The following is a 19,818-nucleotide window of genomic DNA, read 5'->3' on the forward strand; positions in this document are numbered from 1 at the left end:
TGAGAATTAATTTTCTGTTCATGGGTAAATTCAGCCTTTTTCAATAGAATTAAGGCACTTTTAAAACAAAAGGGTATTTTCAACACATCCATGTGTCTAGATTTGGATGACACATTTGTCTTAATTTTCATATCGGCTAATTTTCAGATAGAAATAGAATCAACTGAATCACTAGAATCAGAATCTTCTGCTGTTGTATCTCATTAATCTGTGATGTTCAATACATTGTGTCGTAATTAACCTTTTTGGTGAACCCACTTTCCCTCAACCTGCCTCGTCTACTTCTGCTTCAGTTAGTGATTTCCTACATTTCCCAGAATGCCTTTCAACAGCCCCCAGAGAAGGGGCCTGAACTTGTTGCATTCAGGTGGAGAGAGCGATGGCAAAATAGGAACAGTTTTTTCCAGTGGAGAAAAAGAGTCTCCCCTTACTCAAACCCCAACCTGTCTCTCTGCTGCAGTGCATTCTGGTCTATCTCCTGCTCCTGTGGGTGGAGAAATTGGTTTCTCTGCCTCTTCTACGATGGATTTCTCCCTGTATGTTTGTTGAAGGTCGGTGCAAAATGGCGGCTTTATTGTACAAAACCCACTTTCACGGTTCTGACAGATGTTTTATTTAAAAGCGTTAACTCTGCTCTTCTGTTGATGCTGTAAACAGTGAAGTAACAGTGAGGTATTCATGACAACAGCAAGGGGAAGTGACAACTAGCCTCCCCTGCTGGCTGCGTTCAAGTTCCCATTCATTTTCCCATTGACAAATCCAAAATAATGTCTCATTAACTGTTAACTGCATAAAGTTTACCAGAGTAGTCATTTTTAATGGTTAAAAACTGGAATCTACAATAAAGTTCATTGCAATAAATCATTGTAAAAACTAAATTTTGCCTTTAACAATCTGTTGCACTTAGTGGTAGGTGTCATATATATTCATGGTACTCAGTAATCAAATTTTAAATCATTTTCCTTATGTTGAAGCCAATCCTTTGTCACTGAGTCTTGAATGCAGCCAGCCGAGGGCAACATGACAACTTCCCCTCCCAATACCTGATAACTTAAAAATACACAAGCAGAGCCACAGATAGCCAGAGGGAGGCCAGTGCAGTGTCCAGTGGCAGCCATGTTGGCTCCATCCTCCTGGTGGTGACCAACACTTACGGCTCCGTTCACACTGCAAGGCTTTAGTGCTTACTTCCAAATTGCTGCCCAAATCTTTTTTTTTTTTTTTTTTTTTTGGATGACAGCTCATATCTATTCAGGGATGTAACCCATATCCCATAATATGAATTGACAGCGATGAGCAGAGTAACCAATAACAAAAGACGTCACTTGTTTTTGTTTCAATATATTTAGTTTCGGTACGTTCCTTCCAGTTTGACTGAATTGAGACGTCAGTTCATGCGTTTGTCTCGTTGTCCTCCATGCTAATGCTGCTCCGACAAGCTGACTACATTATGCCAACTGTCTCTCTGGTTAGAGATGGATGCCAAGATGACAAGATGTCATGGCAACACCAACAAATTCCGATTTGAGTGTTCAAATACAAGTCGCATGTAGGTCTGATGCCTCAGGATTCGATTTTGTAGCACATATCCATTTGGTCCAGAGGGGGATTGAAAAAATGCGACTCCATGCAGCGTTTTGTTGTTCACGCTGATTAGAAAACATCAGGTCTGAGTCACATGTGAGGGACACTGTTCAGCTGCAGTGTGAACGGAGCCTCAGTGGCAGCAACATGGCTCCCACAGTACAACCCGGCTGAACTCTACCGATGACTCTGAAAGTAAAGGGGTGCATTGTCAAAAAAAACACAACCGTTCACCTTCCCCTGGCCACTTCTCCTTGACTTTCCATAAATAGCTTTTTTGCCCCTTGTTTTATAGCCCTAATCTAATATTTGTATGTACAATAGCAACTATAAAGTTAGCGTAATATTGTACATACACGTTACTATGTACAGTAGTGCATCTGCACTGTTAAAAAGGATGTGTCACATCCACATGTTTAGTTTGGACCAACACATATCTGTGTTACTTTTCAACACACTATATCTTACTAACAACTTTAATTCAAAACCATGCCAATATGCATTCTCATTAATATACAGTATGTTGTGTTGATAAGTAACACAAATGTGAGTCGTCCCAAACTAGGTGACACAAAGTGACACATAATCTCTGTTTCTAGAGAACATACAGCGCTCCCTGGGCAGATTTCTCAATGAAAATATTACCATGCAGGGCATGGGAATGACAGATGACAACATCAGAATTCATTTAGTTTTTCTGTACAGATGCTGTAATACTGCAGAGTTTGATGTTCAGATCGTCTGTGGAAATGCATGTTGTAATTCCTTTTCCTTTCACTAGGTGGAGGCAGAGACCGGCTCTTCACACTGAGGCCGACAGCTGCATTTACACAGGCACAGAGCAGCTGATTTTAGTAAAATACTAAAATAAGATTTCATCTTATTTTTCAATTACAATTAAATAATTTATTAATTATTTACTAGTAAGCAAAATTATCACCAGAATCAGAATATGAATTTCTTGTTTTATCTGTTTTAATAATTACAATTTGGACCCTTTGATGCCCAGCTGAAGAGCAAATCTCATCACAAATCTTATCATGACTGCCGGTCTGACATGAGCAGTAAAGTTGCCAGCATGACGTAACTAGAGACCGCACAAGAGGGATTTCACTTTCGCATCCTCCGCTCTGATTGGTCTTGTAATGTTTCCTGAATTTTCCCTGCAGGATTGCCCCCTCCTTTTAAAGGGATGCACACCAACTTTTTGGAAAGTCTATGTGTCAATAACAGTTTGTTGGTAGTTTGAGACCTGCGTGTTCAGTATTTAGAGCGCTGAGGATGCTAAGCTAGCTGGTACACTTCAGCTAAACATACACAGTTGGCAAGTGTATGCAGCAGAGGTGTGACCAAGTCAACTTTGCTCGACTCCCAAGTCAGTCTCAAGTCTTGAGGCACAAGTCTCAAGTCTGAATGTAGATTACCGAGTCAAGTCCAAGTCAAGTCCATGTCATTAATGTTGAGTCTCAAGTCTAAATGTAGATTAGCAAGTCATGTCAGAACAAATCAAGAGTCCAGTGTCAATTTAATATCTTAAAGAAAACTAAATATCTAGGACTTTTCAATGCAATATGGTTTTAATAGGATAAAAACTTGATAAGAGCATCATGAGTTTGATTTCTATAATCAGTTTCAACTTCAATAAATTCAATCATTCCATACAAATTCAGAAAACAGAATTTAAATTCAGTCGTCTGCTGGAACAAATCTCATCACTTTCAATCTAAGTCATTTATTTAAGTCAAGTCTCAAGCAATTAAAACTCTGACTCGAGTCCAAGTCATGTGACTCGAGTCCCCACCTCTGGTATGTAGCATGCATGGGAGTGAACTAAATAAATTCTGGACACACATAGAAGTCAAACTGCAACCAAGCTTATCGCAAAATTGGAAAATCAGACTTGACTTTCCAAAAAGTTGGTGTATAACTAAATGGAATGAAAGGAGGTGCAACTTCCCACAGATGCTGATCTGGAATTAATTCTGCTGTTTCCCAGCTAACGGTTTTGGGTTAGAGGCTGATCCCAAGAAGGTAAACTCTGTGAGGGTCAGGCGGAGCTGAGAAGGAAACAGATGCGATGTGTGTTTTCTGGGTGGCAGGGCGGCGTACGCGTCACAGGCTTGATCCTCCAGCAGCCAGCGTGTGTCCATCCACAGCCATCTGTCCTGCTGAAGTGTCCTTGAGCAAGACACTGAACCCTTTACTTGCCCACTCATCGTCCGTCGCTCTGAATCAGAGTGCCAGCTAAATGACTAAAATTCAAATCTCTGCTTCCCAGGAATGAGTCACTGTGTAGATTTTGTATTTTTTGCTTCATCGGAATCTGATCTGTAGTCAGTTTGGCTTTCATCCTTATAACACTAACAGTTAAGAGTCAAGAAATATGAAGTGATTCAAGGTCAGTCTTGTTAAATATCTGTTCATTGTTCCTTTAGAAGAGTCCTGTTCATTTCAATGCAGTCACAAATGCATTGGAAGTGATTATTGATGTAAATTGACACGTTTAGCGTTCCTAATTTTACGTTTCTATGGCAACACTGCAGACTTGAGGCGTCAGCAGGACTGGCATCTGCATTTCACCATCACTGTGGGTAACGTCACCTTATATTTTCAGAACTATGGGGAACACTACTAGATTGTAGATTCCCCCCATTTGCCCTATTCTTATTTATATTTTATTTGCTGTATCCTATTGCTATTTGCTATTGCAACAACGCAATTTCCACACAGGGATCATTACACTTTCATTTCATATCTTACTCTGTTCCTACAGTCTACTTCTCATATTTGGAGACCAGCTAGTAGACAGCTAGACTCTATAGTGTTCATATTTTGTCCATACATCTGATCAAGTGTATGTTACTCGCTAAATTACCTACTTACCCCACTTTTGCGGTTATTGTATCACCTCTGTAAGACATTTTTATCTCAAAATAGTTCAACATTGTGAAAAACAGTCAATTTGGTCCTGTGCCTATACGCTCCACAAACCAACCAACTTCAAAGCAGACACACCAAGGTGGTTTGATGACCATTGAAAACAACCGGTGCTTCTGTGTCTCTGCCGTCAGCGCTGCTCTCAGACCAGCATACTCGTGATGTTAACAGAGGAGCTCCAACAATGCAAGCTTAACTTCATACTCTGGTGAGATTGAGTGGTGGCCAGCACTCAGATCTTTGCACAGATGAAGAGTTTGGTTCCCGAAATGAGAAATCCACCATTTGGAAAAAGTGACACCCACTCTTACTGAATTGTTGATTGCAAAAAAATAAGACAAAGTATGGTTCTTTGTGAAGGATAGCAGGAAACTTAAAGTCCTTGGTGAAAAGAATTATGAGATTTATAGACTGAATATTGACTGATGAACTGTGGGCGTCAGCTTTGATAGCTGTGACCCATTTCCTGACAGTGGCTCTTTCTGCTGTGATCTCCTTAAGTCTGTAACTTACTCTGCTTTCCAACTCGCTGAATGTTACCCTGGAGGGTAGAAAAACAGGCTTGTAACTTGTAGGTCACTGGTTCGATTCCATAATCTGGATGGGAAAATTGGGGCATAGGAAAGCGAATAAATAAACACCCTTCCATTCCTCAACTGCTGAGGCGCCCTCGAGCAAGGCATCTAACCCCTGTGCTGTGTCCAACAGCTGAAGACCGTGGTTGTACTGGACAGGCTCCATGTATGAATATGAAGCAAGGTGGTGCTGAAAAAGAGCATGCGGGCTCAGCAAATCTTTACTAGATGAATAATAAAAATTAGAAAACAAAGTAATCCGAGATGGGTTGAGTACCCACTTCCTTTTAAAATTGGAGTAAAATGCCAGAAAAAAACAGACTGTCAAATCTTGCTGTTCTCCAAGTGTGAGTCGATGTGTTTGATGAGGGCGTCGTCAGGGTAACCGGTGGGGAAGGTCAGCTGGCACAGAGGACAGCTACGAACAGCGCTCTCCTCCGACTCCATCCATAACTACAGACAGAGGAAGACAAAGGCGTCAAACTACTGAACCCCAATTTATGGCAAAATCTGGGCTGCATACAGTTTACCACCAAAACTTTGAAACCCATTAAAGTCGAGATGAAACGGCATTTCGAGAGTATCTAACTTCCGTATCGTGACGTATTTCCGAGTGAAACAGGAAAGACAGGCGGGACGTAACGTTGGGAGGAATTTGATTTGAACGTTGAAAAGTGGGCGTGTCATAACAAACATGGAGAATTACAGCGATTCAGAGTTGGATGCTAGCCTCCATTCAATCGTAGAGGACTACTCGCCTCCTTCAACACCTTCATCACCCCCGTTACCGGAGCAGGCAGACGTACCCCTCGAACTGCAGGAGGTGGAGGAAGACGAGGGAGAGGAGCTCTTTTAGCTCTGTGCGCTAAAAGTTGAAGATTGATTGATGGGTGGATGTCATGATATTATTGGTTGAAATTGGTTGAGGCATGCTTACGTAAGCACACGGCATATTTTGTTTTACAGGAAGAAAACATGATTGAATTTTGATATAAGAATACAAAGAAATTGTTTTTTTTGTTTTTTTTTTGGCATATATTGTTAAATAGGTGCACAATATGACCGGGGATGTGATCTAAAAGGGTTAAAAAGGCATTTTTCATTTCATCTCGACTTTAATATAGGATTTGTGGTTGTGTCACAAAACCCCTAGCAACCACATCTGGCTCCATGATGGAGGAACATTGTAGAATCATCTGTTAGTTAATAAAGTGTAAATCTGTATCAAGCAGCTAGAAGCAGAGAGCAGCTGAGTCAGCTTGTTGTGGTGTGGCTGTAGATCCATTCAGTAACGTTCTCAGTAAAAGTGAATAGTGTGATAAGGTGGATTTGGTTACTGTGACACAGTAAACTGTCTTGTCTTTAGCCCTAGTCTCTACTCCAAAACACTCTGAGTTGTAGCTTGAGAAGAGTCAGCTCAGTTAACCTGAACAAACTGTTAGCTAGCTAACTAGCCGGCAAACACACTGATGTTAATGTGAACACGCTAACGCTAGCTGCTACTAGATACGTTAGCTAGTGTGCTAATCAGATGTGTTAACAACAAGACAGTGATGTTAGCTGACCAGATGCTATGGTTAGCTAGCTAACAAGCTGACATCTTAACACAAAATCAATTACATTCTATTTTTCTTTGCTGTAACCTGTTACTTTTAGCTGCTGCAATGACCCAGTTTCCCCACCAAGATTATAATGTCCCATCTCATCTCATGTTCATCTCCATCATTTTTAAATTCTGTTCTATTAATTGTGTATTGATCATCAGCACCATCTACCACTCACGTTAATGGAGGGCCAGGACTGAGCGTGCTCGTTGTTCATGTAGGGAGGCAGGTGGCAGGAGAGGGTGGCCGGGCCCTCAGGGGCCGAGAAGGAGGGGTGGGGGGGCTGTTCCCTCGGAGACGGGAAGGAGGGGTGCAGGGGCTGATCCCTTGGTGACGATGAGCCAATTCCTATCGCGCCTAGCGTCCGAGGCGGGCTGGTGGCCGGAGATGGACACACCCACTCCTGATAGATAGATAGATAGATAGATAGATAGATAGATAGATAGATAGATAGATCCTGTACATTTAAACACCAAAGACATCCTAAGAATGAATAAGCCTGCTTTAAAGCCTGCTTTCATCATCATCATCATCACCTCATCATCATCAGAGGACTGGGGTGGAGTCACCAATGGGGTTGGTTCAGGAGGGTCGTCAAGGCGACAGAAATGATGGACCTGGATGACAAAAGTGGCATGAGAGAACATGATAATTACTAATTGCATAAAAGCATATTCAAGTTTTATAGGATTAAGATAACGCTTCATAAGGGAAGGTGTCACTGCTATATATTTATAGTGCATGGTCACATAATACACAATTAAAGTATGCTCAGCATTCTAATAGCAACTTTTATAGATCTTTGAAACTTTAAAATTCAAAGTCACTTAAAATAATTTATTTTGCACAGTGACAGATGTTACAGCCTGAAAAAGTCTTTATCTCTGCATTTCAAAAACTGTCAATTGGGAACTGGGAAATTTGTTAATGACTTAACAGCTAGCAGTGATGATAGGGTGACTCCAGAATATTGTATTAATCAGATAATTAACTATGAGAAAGTATCATGTAATTAAAGTTATTACTTATTAGAAAGTATTGAGTAATTAACTATGTATCATGAACAGTAACGCTTTATTTTCCGGGTCCACAATTTCCAAATAATTTCCTAGAAAGGAACTGTTAATTTCTTAGGAAGTTTCCTGGAAAGAACCATGAAATTATTTGCTAATTATAGGGAAAATAGAGTATGAGTTCAATGGTAGTTGGTAAGTTCCTCCAATTTCTTCTGTTGTTTCCAAGACAGAACCATGACATTATGTAGTAGAAAATTAGAAATTAACTAAAATTAATTAAGAATTCAACAAATAAGTATATTATATACTTATATGAATAATGACTTCTGATAATTGACCTCTGCCTATTATTTTTCCAATAAATAGTTTATAGTTTTGCAGTTCTTTCCAGGAAATTCTTTTAGAAATGTTCAGTATCTGATCGACTCTCAGGAAACTTCCTAAGAAATTAACAGTTCCTTTCTAGGAAATTATTGGGAAATTGTGGACCTGGAAAATAAAGCGTTACCTCAAATCTTAAGTCAATCCCACCTCAGCAGCTAGAGGGAAGCCCAGGTCCAGAGCACGATGATGTGGACTGCTGCTGAGACTGCTCCCCCCTCCTCTGTCTCCTCCTCCTCCTCCTCTCTCCCCCCCGGCTCCGTGGGCCGAGGCCGGTCGAACCAGGCCCACCATGGAGGTCCGGAGCTGAGGTCTGCTTTGGCCGTAGCCCCCTGTCTCTCCCAGGAGGGGCCTGGGCTTGGGCAGGGTCGATACAGGGTCCCTCATCAGGCGAGCCGGGGCCCGCTGGAGGGCCGAGGGGTCAGACACCTGGGGGAGGGACGGTCAAATGGTCAAAGAACTTAGATTCTAGCTCTAAACTTCTCTAATGTCAGGTATGTACACTTTTCAGCTCACAGGACGTGACAAATTGAATCTCAAGAGCGAAATACGACTCGTCTCCTAAACAGCAGCAAGCCAACGCTCCGTTCAGGGAAAGCTGGACTCACCAGTGTTAGATCTTTTGCCTCTCTTGTCCCTTTGGTATAAAGCATCACAGACCGTCCCAGTTCATAAACATGAGTGTGCTGTGTGCAGTTCAGTTTAATGTAGCTGATACTGTCTTTCACTTGAGAGAAAATAGTTCAAGTCAAACCACTTAAAGGACATAAATACAGTGCTGCGAAGACAGAAAACTACTTGAATCTGTCTTGGCATCTGATTTGCGATGTGCAGAGCACATTTTCGGCAGCAAAAGTACTAAATTCTCATGTTCCCCAAAAGACAACTTTCCAAGAAACTGATAATTTACAAAAGTATGCTGCAAAATTCAACAATCAACAAAAAACTGAGAAAGAGCTTAGTGAACAATTTATCATTATTACCGTATTTCCTCTAATATTGGCCCGGGCCTTTATTTACCTCAACTGCAGAGGGTACCAGGCCTTTATTGGAAGCAGGCTTATATTAGAGACAGGCCTTTATTTCTAATTCCCTCTGTTTGATAAGTATATTTGCTCATATTTTAGTACGAAGCCTCCTTGTTTTCTGATCTGCTTCTGTTGGGGTTCGTTAGGTAGACGTTTTTTTGTTACTGCAATACATTACCGATAATTACGGTAATCGACGACGGCATGCTCCAGAGACTTCCGCCGGCCGAGCGGGCTAACTTCCGGTTAGCCCTCTGCTAACTTGAATGGGGATAGAGCTACTGCCATCTTGTGGCACTTGTACGGTACTACAAACTACAGTTACATTATATAACAGGCAGCAGGAGTTTACCTGTATCAACCATTGTTTTTTCCTTTGTTTTTTTCCCCGGCCTGTATTTGGGGCCGGCCTTTATTTGTTTGTGTCGACCACGGCCCCGGCCATTATCGGAGACCCGGCTTTTAATTGACTACAGGCCACTATTAGAGGAAATACGGTATTTATTCATGTGCTGTGATTAATGAATTGCTCTCACTCTCTGTCTATATATCTAGCTAGCTAGCTATTTAACCCTAACCTTATTCAACCTGATAGTCCCAATGAGCATTCAGACTCTTTTTCCTGAGAGACTTGCCCAAGAAAGCAGCAGCAAGACAAACATAAAGAGTTGTGGACAAACAACAAACATCCATATACTGTACGTCCATAACGTGTGAAGGTTCCCAGAGAGTTGCGCAAAAAACCTTCCAGCCTCACCTCCGAGTAACTACGGCGACCCTGGAACTTTGCCCGGAGACGGCTGCTGGTTGGCCGGTGGGAGTAGGAGGCGAGGCCGTCACTCGGAGAGATGGGGGGCGACGGGGAGGGGAGGAGCCTCTCGGGGGAGAGGGAGGGGCGCTGGGGGGAGGTGGGGGAGAGACGCTGAGGACCCAGCGGAGAACGAGAGACTGGAGGGAGAGAGAGAGAGAGAGAGAGAACAGTAAATACAGCTGGTAGGGATTCAACAGACATATAAAGTAAGTAGAAATACTGTGTTTCTGTATTTAAAGGATAAGTTTGGCGATTTTTGACTTCATCCCTGTAGTTCTTGGACCCACAGACAATATTGGCTCCAGGTCAGCTGTCAGTTAAAACGGTGAGCTCTTGTTGCCTCTTGCTGCTAACAGTGAGTCCAAATGTGGTCGGTCCAAAATCATCAAACTTATCCTTTAAGGAGGTTTTTTTCTGAATTTGTAGTTTACTTGAGTATTTAGATTTACTCCACTACTTTTCTGAACCATACTTTTTACTCTGATACATTCTCTGAGACCATCGTTACATTTATTTGCCCAACTGAAAAAAAGTCACTCCCTCCATTCACACGTGAAAAGAGTGCGTGCACCATAGTATAGTCTGCACCCGCCCGGGTTAGAATAACATATTCTTTATCTTAATTTTATTTTATTTTTGTTTCATTTTATCCTTAGTAGTTATTTAAATTTTCCTCTTCTGCACCTCTGTACTCTTCTCTTAATTTAATTCACACGCACTTTGTAAACTCTTATTATTATTATTATTATTATTATTATAAATGGTCTCAGGTCCGGAAAAAAATCTTTAAATGAACTTGAATGAAATGAATGAAACATCCTTAGTCTTGAACTCAACATCTCCGGTTGAAGGGCCGTCTATATTTCCCATATTTTCCCAAATTTCCCATGATGCCCGGCCCATAAACCAAATACCCAGTGACCCACCAGGCTCCTGCGAGGCCTGCCGCAGAAGGTCGCTCTGTTTAGCAGCCAGATTGCGAACACGACCCAGCTCCTCTGTTAGCTCGGTGTAGGCTAACGCTAGGTTCACCCTGCAACACAGAGAGAGAGAGAGAGGGAGGGCGGGAGAGAGAGAGGGAGAGGTGGGGGGGGGGGGCGGCAAGATGACTGGCAGGTATGTTGGTTCCAAAATGAACTCTCCTGTATTTGTGTTTGACCCCATTTCTTCTAAAATTATTGCTGGCATGAAAGTAAAACAACGCAAATGTGAACTATTTGAAGTCCGTTTCTGACCAAAACTGAAAACTGGTGAGGATGTTATTTATAGAATTATGTACATCTCACATCATCTACTGAAATCAATCAATCAGCTTTGGAATAAAAAGCTTCATATCATTCCAGAGGCTTTAGATGTGGGGGGGTCTTAACTTTTATTCTATTCTATTTTATTCTATTCTATTCAGTGATGTAGTGTTAAATAATATGGTGGGTAATCTGTGACCTCCAGTCGGTCATCATTGTGTGGCATCACAACCACTGATATGAACAAAAACCACTTACATTTTCAGAAAAGCATTAATTTATGCGTTTTCCCCCTTAAAAGACTCTCAAATAACATACATCAGAGTTACTCTGATAAATAAATTACTACTAAATTAATACAACAGCCTAAAAAATATATTCTGCAATAAAAAGGTGGGAAAACTGAGTTAAGATGGGCTTACCCTCCACTCCATCCCTGATTGTATTCTATTCTACTGTATTTATTCTATTCTATTCTGGATAAATACAAGACAGAGTATCTGTAGCCAGGTCACTGCGACTCTGTTCATCACCTGACAGTCAGACAGACTTACTGTTCGTCACCAGCCTTCTTTATCCATTCTACGTCACAGTGTTCGCAAGGCGGAGCCAACTCCTGTGATTGACAGACAGAAAGGAAACGGAGAGTTCATACGTTTTTCTCCCTCTGGTCCAGTTTCGTACCGCTACTGCTTCTACTGGAGCTGATCCTGTTACTACTACCGCCGGTGTAAACCTCCAGTGGTTTGGGGACCGGGTCTACCTGTGTCTGTGCTTCCTGCAGCTGGCCGACTTCCTGCTGCAGCCTCTGAAGCTCCGCCCTCAGCTCCTTCTCTCTCTGACACGCTCCCTCCGCCTGGTGCCGCGCCTCCTCTAGCTCCGCCTCCAGCCGCTGCAGCTTCAGGTCGGACAGGGCGTCCAGACTGCGGGAGCTCTGCAGCGTCGGGCCGCGGCCTTCTGACAAAACCACAACAACACACAGACACACACGTCTTCTTTTGGGACAAAAGTGCTGCTCTGCACTGACTTCACAGGAGGCCAGCAGCAGAATAAACCTCAATTCCTAGATCACCAATATTACAAGCAGGGATGGGCAGTATTTTAATTAAATGCATTTGAAATATGTATTTAATTGGTTTTGTGTATTTTGTAATTTGTATTACTGGAGTTCAAAAACAGCATGTCATTTGTTTTTGTTTTAAAAGATACTTTTGGAAGCAGTATTTTTGTATTTCAAAGCATTCAAATGACATTACTTCTAGACAGCGCCTGAATTGGACCAAAAAAGGTGCCAGTACCCTAATTCAGCAGTTGCATGACATGAGCATCGCATGTGTCTTGGACATATTTATATTTATATGCATATCTTGGTAATATATCCCACTTCAAATGTATTTTTGTATGCATTTCATTACATACAAATATAATATTGCATATATGCTACAATAAAACCAACTGAAAATGAAACAAGACTGCAGTCAGTTTAGCTGCAAAACAACTAATCCTAAAGCTTGCCATTTAAAAAAAATCAACACAGAAAAATGTGCTGGGTTAGTGCTGTAATAATATCAGAGAAAGATTACATCAGAGAAAGATTACATACTTACAAGCATACAGAAGACTGATGCAAATAGACAGAGGCCAATATTGTCTTTATATAACTGACGGACAGAGCTGTCTGTGCTTTTTGGAGGTAGTGGCAACAAAGCAATATTGACCTTTTGTTGTTGACAGTCATGATATAAGAAAACTAGCATTATGTAACTTGTTAGGTACATTTATTCCTCCTTGGCGCAATAACATACCTTTCATTTGTGCTTGCACATCCTCTATTTTCTTTTCTCTCTCTATCGGCACCTGACCAGTAGTGCTGATTGGACATATTGAAGTTTGATTACCATGAATTTCTTCATGATTGACACTTTAACGGCCCTGTGCTCCACTGACTGCTGTGCTCCATCAGATCAAGTGAAGAGGCATCACTCTGCTCACAATATAAATGTATTTATTTTTTCTACACAATTAATATCATTCCATTGTCGTTTTGCCCACAAAGTCCTGCATCAGAATGTAAGCCATTATATTCTTTACAATCTGCCAATCTGAATGGTTTTAATATTGCAGAACACATAATTACAAGAGGCTATTTAATTTAGGGCCAGAGTGACACCTCTTCACTTGATCTATGCAGCTTTGTTTTCGGCTGCAGTTTGACTCCCTGTGTGAGCGGAGCGCTGCCTTCAGTCTGTAGGATGCTGTCTGCTTAAATGAAGCCCTGTCAAGTCTATGGCGCACTTTTTTCATACGGAGATACTCTCTTCATTCAACTAAGGCGTACCAGGAGGTGGTGGTACGGAATAAGAAGTAAGGGTACTCATGTGGACAAAAATCAGAAGTGCCGGTACTCAGTACCGGTGAGTACCGGCCCATTTCAGGCACTGCTTCTAGAATAGATCAGATTTCTATTAAATTAAATAGGAACTTTCAAATTCAGATGTGGTCACTTTAGTCAAACCTTTATTGACAAATATGTTGCACCTTTTATGTTATGTTGCACGCCTGTTTTATTTTTGAAACACTGATTACTACTACTGTTACTATTACTAGTGTGACTACTACTGACATTACAATATTACTAGTACTGGTACTACTACTAAAAATCCTCCTTAGTGATAGGACGATCTGCCCCCCCCCCCCTCCTCACCCCTCGGGACGTCCAGGCTGGTGTGGAGTTGAAGCTGATGAGCGTCTTTGCTGCGTAGTTGAGCGCTGAGTTTCTGCAGGGAAACTTCTCTCTGTCTGAGAGCCGACTCCAGACTGCGGATCCGCTCCACATGCTGCTCCGCTAGAGTGGTCTGACACACACACACACACACACACACGCACACAGACACACACACACACACACACACATGCACACACACATAACTCAAATTACCACCAAATACTATAGTACAGAATATTACAAGGAAACACTGGTGCGCATGCATGCTTACGTGTGTGTGTGTGTGTGTGTGTGTGTGTGTGTGTGTGTGTGTGTGTGTGCGTGCACTCACCATCTTGTCCAGGTCTCTCTGGACGTTGCTTTTCTCCAAGTGAATCTTCTCGTAAGCCTGGATGACATCCTCCAACCTCTCCTCTCTCTCCTTACTCTTCTGGAGCTGAGAGAGAGAGAGAGAGAGAGAGAGGGAGGGAGGGAGGGAGAGAGAAAGAGAAAGAGAGAGAGAGAGAGAGAGAGAGGGAGAAAGAGAGAGAGAGAGAGAGAGGGAGAGAGAGAGAGAGAGAGAGAGTGAGAGAGAGAGAAAGAGAGAGAGAGGGAGGGAGAAAGACAGAGAGAGGGAGGGAGAGAGAGAGAGAGAGAGGGAGAGAGAGAGAGAGAGAGTGAGATAACCTTTCAAATAATGGACAAGCCATGATTTCAACAAAATTACAAATTACAAATTCATTTATTTTAAATACAATACATACAATTTGAAAATGAACACAAATCCAATTGTCTAGTGCTTTGTTTCAGACCAAAAAAAAAATGTGACTGTGTTTTCAACTACTAGTAGTATATTACTATTAATACTACTAATAATAACAATATTACTCCTGGTAACATTACTAATATGACTACTGGTACTACTACTGATAACATTGCTACTATACTACTACTGCTACTTAATAATAATAATAATAATGGGACTGAAAATTACAACTACTGCAACTAATGGTACTACTACTGCTGTTAATATTACTACTAAAACAAATAATACTAACAATATTACTACTGATAATATTAGTACTACGACTATTACTAAGTACTAAGTACTGGTACTGCTTATGGTGTTAATATTCCAGCTACCACTACGCCTATTGATAATATTACTACTACTACAGCTAGTACTGATAATATTACTGCTGCTACCTCCTGAGTCAGAGAGTTGACCCTCTGCTGCAGGTTGGTGGTTTCTGATTGGATGACGCTCGTATCCTTGATGATAGACTCACAGGAACAACACAGCGTCCTCTCCTCCCCGAATTCACTGATCATAGGAAACTAGAGCAGAGGAGAAAAGAAGAGAGGAGAGGAGGACAGGAGAGGAAGAGAAAAGAGAAGAGAGGAGAGGAGGACAGGAGAGGAAGAGAAAAGAGAAGAGAGGAGAGGAGGACAGGAGAGGAGGAGAAAAGAGAAGAGAGGAGAGGAGGACAGGAGATAAGGAGAAGAGAGGAGGACAGGAGAGGAGGAGAAAAGAGAAGAGAGGAGAGGAGGACAGGAGAGAAGGAGAAGAGAGGAGGACAGGAGAGGAAGAGAAAAGAGAAGAGAGGAGAGGAGGACAGGAGAGAAGGAGAAGAGAGGAGAGGAGGACAGGAGAGGAGGAGAAAAGAGAAGAGAGGAGAGGAGGACAGGAGAGGAGGAGAAAAGAGAAGAGAGGAGAGGAGGACAGGAGAGAAGGAGAAGAGAGGAGAGGAGAGAAGGAGAGAAATTGACTTTCCAGAAGAAAATAATGTATTCAAGCCTTTAAAAAGTCACATTCCAATCTATTCTATTCTTTTCTATTGCATTTCATTCTATACACAAGCGTGTGTGTGTGTGTGTGTGTGTGTGTGTGTGTGTGTGTGTGTGTGTGTGTCTCCACCTTGACCTCGTAGTGTTTCAGTTTCCTCTTGATGCTGCTGTTCTCTCTCTCCAGACTGGCCAGCCGGGTCTTGATGTCATGATAGGCGGCGGCGAGGGCCAATCCCGACGCAGGATACATGTCGTCCGGCAGCCGACTGGCCGACCAGCTGATCCCGGCCACGCCCACGTCGTCCCGCAGCCCCTCCCCTCCTCCCAGCAGCCCCAGCTCTCCGCCAAATAAATCCATCATCAGTTAGCTGTGGGGGGGAAGAAAGAGAGAGTTTAGAAGGGGATAAGAGAGAGAGAATTAGAATAAGTGAGAATGTGGCAGAGAAACAGAGAAACAGAGAAAAAGAAAGAAAAAAGAAAGAAAGAAAGAAAACCAAATATCTATATCATTAGTTTGCTAGGGAGAGAGAGAGGAATAGAGGAATGGAGGAAGAGAAAGAAAGAAACAAACAAACAAACAAACAAAGAATGAAAGAAAGACAGAACAAAAGAAAACCAAATATCTACATAATTAGTTTACAAGGAGAGAGAGTGAAAGAGAGAGAAAGCGAGAGAGAGCGTTTAGAAAAGGGGATGAGAGAGAATTAGAATAAGTGAGAGAGAGAGAAACCGAGAAAAAAGAAATACAGAAAGAAAGAAATACAGAAAGAAAGAAATACAGAAAGAAACCTACATCAGTTTACAAGGGAGAGAGAGAGAGCAAGTGGAGAGCGAATGAGTGAGAGAGGAAGAGAGACACAGAGATGGAGAAAGAGAGAGAAAAAGAGGGAGAGAAGGAGATAACTCCATTATGAATCTCATTATTGGGTTTGTTTGGAACAAACAGAAGAAGAAGAAGTGGGTCGTTAGCGTGAGCAGCGATAGCCACCAGAGAAACTGCATCAACAGGAAATCCAAGCTCCGCCCACACCGCGGTTGATTGACAGCCGATCTGTGGGAAGTGCAGTGCAGAAACACCACAGCAGTGAGGCTGAGTGGCAAAGATGGAGACTGAACAGAAAAACACAAGAAGAAGAAGAATCCTGTGAAGAAGAAGAATCCTGTGAAGAAGAGCGCGGCAGACAGAGAGTCATGTCGGCTCAGCAAGTCACTTTGCACTCTCCGCCCCGGACAGCAGGGGGCGCTAATGACACTAATGCTGCCAAGCCCCATGTCCTGGCACAGGTGACAGCCTGTGTGTGTGTGTGTGTGTGTGTGTGTGTGTGTGTGTGTGTGTGTGTGTGTGTGCTCAGACTGCAGCCAGCAGCCCACTGAGCCTGCCAGCCAAAAGGTTTGGTTCTTTCCATCTGCTGCCGTAAAGTACTTCCTGTCTGCTCTGCCCCCTGCCTCTCATTGGCGGTTTCCATGGTGACAGGGACACCAGTGCCCCACTGCTTTTTTTTTTAGTGGTTAAATTTAAAGTTAAACTCCATCCTTCTTTACAGACAGTTGCACACTAACTTGCAAACAGAATAGAATAGCATAGAATAGAATAGAATATTGCAAGTAGAATAGAATACAATAGAATAGAAAATAATAGAATAGAATATTTCAAGTAGACCAGAATAGAATAGAATAGAATAGAATAGAATATTCTGGTGGAATAGAATAGAATAGAATAGAATAGAATATAGAATGGTAAAATTGACAATCTGAACTGAACCGACTCACAACTCTGTCTCCCTTTCTCACTGATACACTCTCATCTGTGTGTGTGTGTGTGTGTGTGTGTGTGTGTGTGTGTGTGTGTGCGGGTGTGTGTGTGTGTGTGTGTGTGTGTGTGTGTGTGTGTGTGTGTGTGTGTGTGTGTGGAGCCTAAAGACAGCTGCAGTAGCAGAGAGGGAGAGGTCAAACCATTTCTCTGCAGATAACTCCCACACACACAGCCCACATACTCTGCCTCACACACACACACACACACACACACACACACACACACTCAGCCCACATACTCTGCCTCACACACACATACACACACACACACACGCACTCAGCCCACATACTCCGTCTACATAGCTGTCTGTCTGTCTATATCTCTCTCTCAATTTTCATTTCAATTCAATCGGCTTTATTGGCATTATTTATTATTTTGCAAAGTGCACACACATGCACACACACACACACACACACACACACAGGGCCGGCCCAGGGCAGACCAGAGCAGGGCCATATGTCTCTGTCACATGGCTGTTTCATTTATTAATGGACTAACGAACTGCGTTACCCACAACCCCCTGCGGCCAGGCACCAAAGCCAGTGGACTGTCTCATCATCGCAGCACTACAGGATGGCAGAATGTTGGCCACACGCCAATTTATCCTTTATTTAATCGCATCGGTTTTCAACTGTCAGACATTCGACAAAAAAAAATACACAAAACAATTCAGTCACATGTTCCAACAGTCCAACAGTCCAAAAACACAATATAAAAAATATAAAACATAAAAAGAAAAGGTTACAAAAAACTACATTTTGAAAAAAAAAACTAAATTGCAATATGAACTTCTGCAATTTCCAAATCTCAGAGGCTGCAGTTAATTTCTTCAGAGAGAGTTCGGTCCAAACTGGATTTGTGAACAAGGAGTTTTAGAATCAAAACCTTCATCAGACTCAAACTCAGTAAATCTGCTCACTAACATCTAGTTTTTTAATAAAATGACTCTTCTTTAAACAATTTTAAAGTTCTAAAGAAATGTTGACAAGAAAAACTTGTGATGATATGAATTGCAGTTTAAACCGCAATTGCAAATACTCTGTCAAATAGTCGAAATTCAATTTTTTGTCAATATCCTTCAGCTCTATTCGCAGTGCAACAGCAGAATACGCTTCAGCTTTTAGATCACCATCATTACAAGCAACCAATAGTAATGAGTTCAAAGGTCAGAGGTCACAGCCCTCTGATAATACATGGAACAAATGCTGCCTTCATGTCAAATGGGAAAAACGGCAACTTCCTACTGGAAAATCCTGTTCACCTCAGCTTTCAGATGGTAAATACTAGTAAGTAACTCTGGGTTTTGGCAGTGAACCCCGATTTCTCCAACATCGCATCAAACTGTAGCGGATAGTAGCCTACTCATTTTTCGTAAGTAGAGTTGACTGTGTTACTGCGAATAGAAATTATATTTTAGATTTTTAGAACCTTGGACTGTCTATCGGTGGATCGGAGGAGTGTGTTGTGAAAAAAAGATAGAGGGAAAGAAAGAAAGAAAGAAAGAAAGACAGAAAGAAAACAAAACCAATTTAGAGAAAAAAAGAACGAGGAAGAGAAGGGAAAGACAAAGGAAGGAGAGATCATTTCTGACTTCTATTTATGGCGTTTTCACACCTGTAGTTTGTTTGCTTTGTTCCGAATCAGCAATGCAGTTCACCCTTGGTTCGGTTTCTTTTCACACAGCAGTATTTCTAAGCGGACCAAGATCTGTAAACAAACCCCATGCGCGATCAAACTGGTCTCTCATTGGTCCGAATTTTCATGTAGGAATTCTGTACTTCCTGGAAAAAAACAAAAACAAAACAAAACACAGGAACACAATGGAGGCTTGTGCACCAGCAGCAGGACAGATCTTTGCTGTTATTGTCTGGTTTTATATCAGTGTTTACTGCATGAGCAGAATATTCAATCTGAATGTGAATCAAGGCTGCGTCTGAAAACAATGTGTTGCTGCGTTTGATTGGACAAAGACTCTCTGCTTCCAGACACCTGTAGGAGACGAGCTGTAACGAGCCTGCAGCGACACATTCACCCACCAACTTCTACTCAGAAGACGCATCAGGCCAGCTTGCTGAGGTGATATTACAGTAGCCTGGTAAAACCATCCTGATCACGTGACCTCACATTCTGTTTCGCTCCACGGATCAGTCTGGACTTCTAGCCGCCCACATCGATTTCAGTGGGCGGGAGTACTCGCCTTGACAGACAAACTTCTTCAGCCAATCAGCGAATCCAAATTCTAATCCACACGGAAGAACGGCGAAAACATCTTTTCTGCTGAGAAACTCCGCTAGTGCGTACTCTTGTTCTTGTTTAATTGTTGTTGTTATTGA

At 42.1% G+C, this 19,818-nt stretch overlaps 2 protein-coding genes across 2 annotated transcripts in view; both read right to left on the reverse strand.

Moving 5' to 3' along the window:
• LOC139911338 (uncharacterized) overlaps positions 1-19,818 on the reverse strand; it is a 279,947-nt gene that overhangs the window by 161,575 nt on the left and 98,554 nt on the right. The gene's annotated exons all lie outside the window — the stretch shown is intronic.
• Positions 5,421-16,033, reverse strand: LOC139911343 (TANK-binding kinase 1-binding protein 1-like). Its single transcript, XM_078284947.1, has 12 exons — positions 15,803-16,033; positions 15,091-15,222; positions 14,237-14,341; positions 13,885-14,035; positions 11,944-12,134; positions 11,735-11,796; positions 10,863-10,969; positions 9,883-10,073; positions 8,248-8,526; positions 7,237-7,317; positions 6,879-7,103; positions 5,421-5,549 (listed from the first exon to the last, which is right to left on the reverse strand). Exons 1-12 carry the CDS (start codon positions 16,031-16,033, stop codon positions 5,421-5,423), a joined length of 1,884 nt encoding a protein of 627 aa, XP_078141073.1.

Source organism: Centroberyx gerrardi, chromosome 7 (assembly GCF_048128805.1).
Source record: "Centroberyx gerrardi isolate f3 chromosome 7, fCenGer3.hap1.cur.20231027, whole genome shotgun sequence".
NCBI lineage: Eukaryota > Metazoa > Chordata > Actinopteri > Beryciformes > Berycidae > Centroberyx > Centroberyx gerrardi.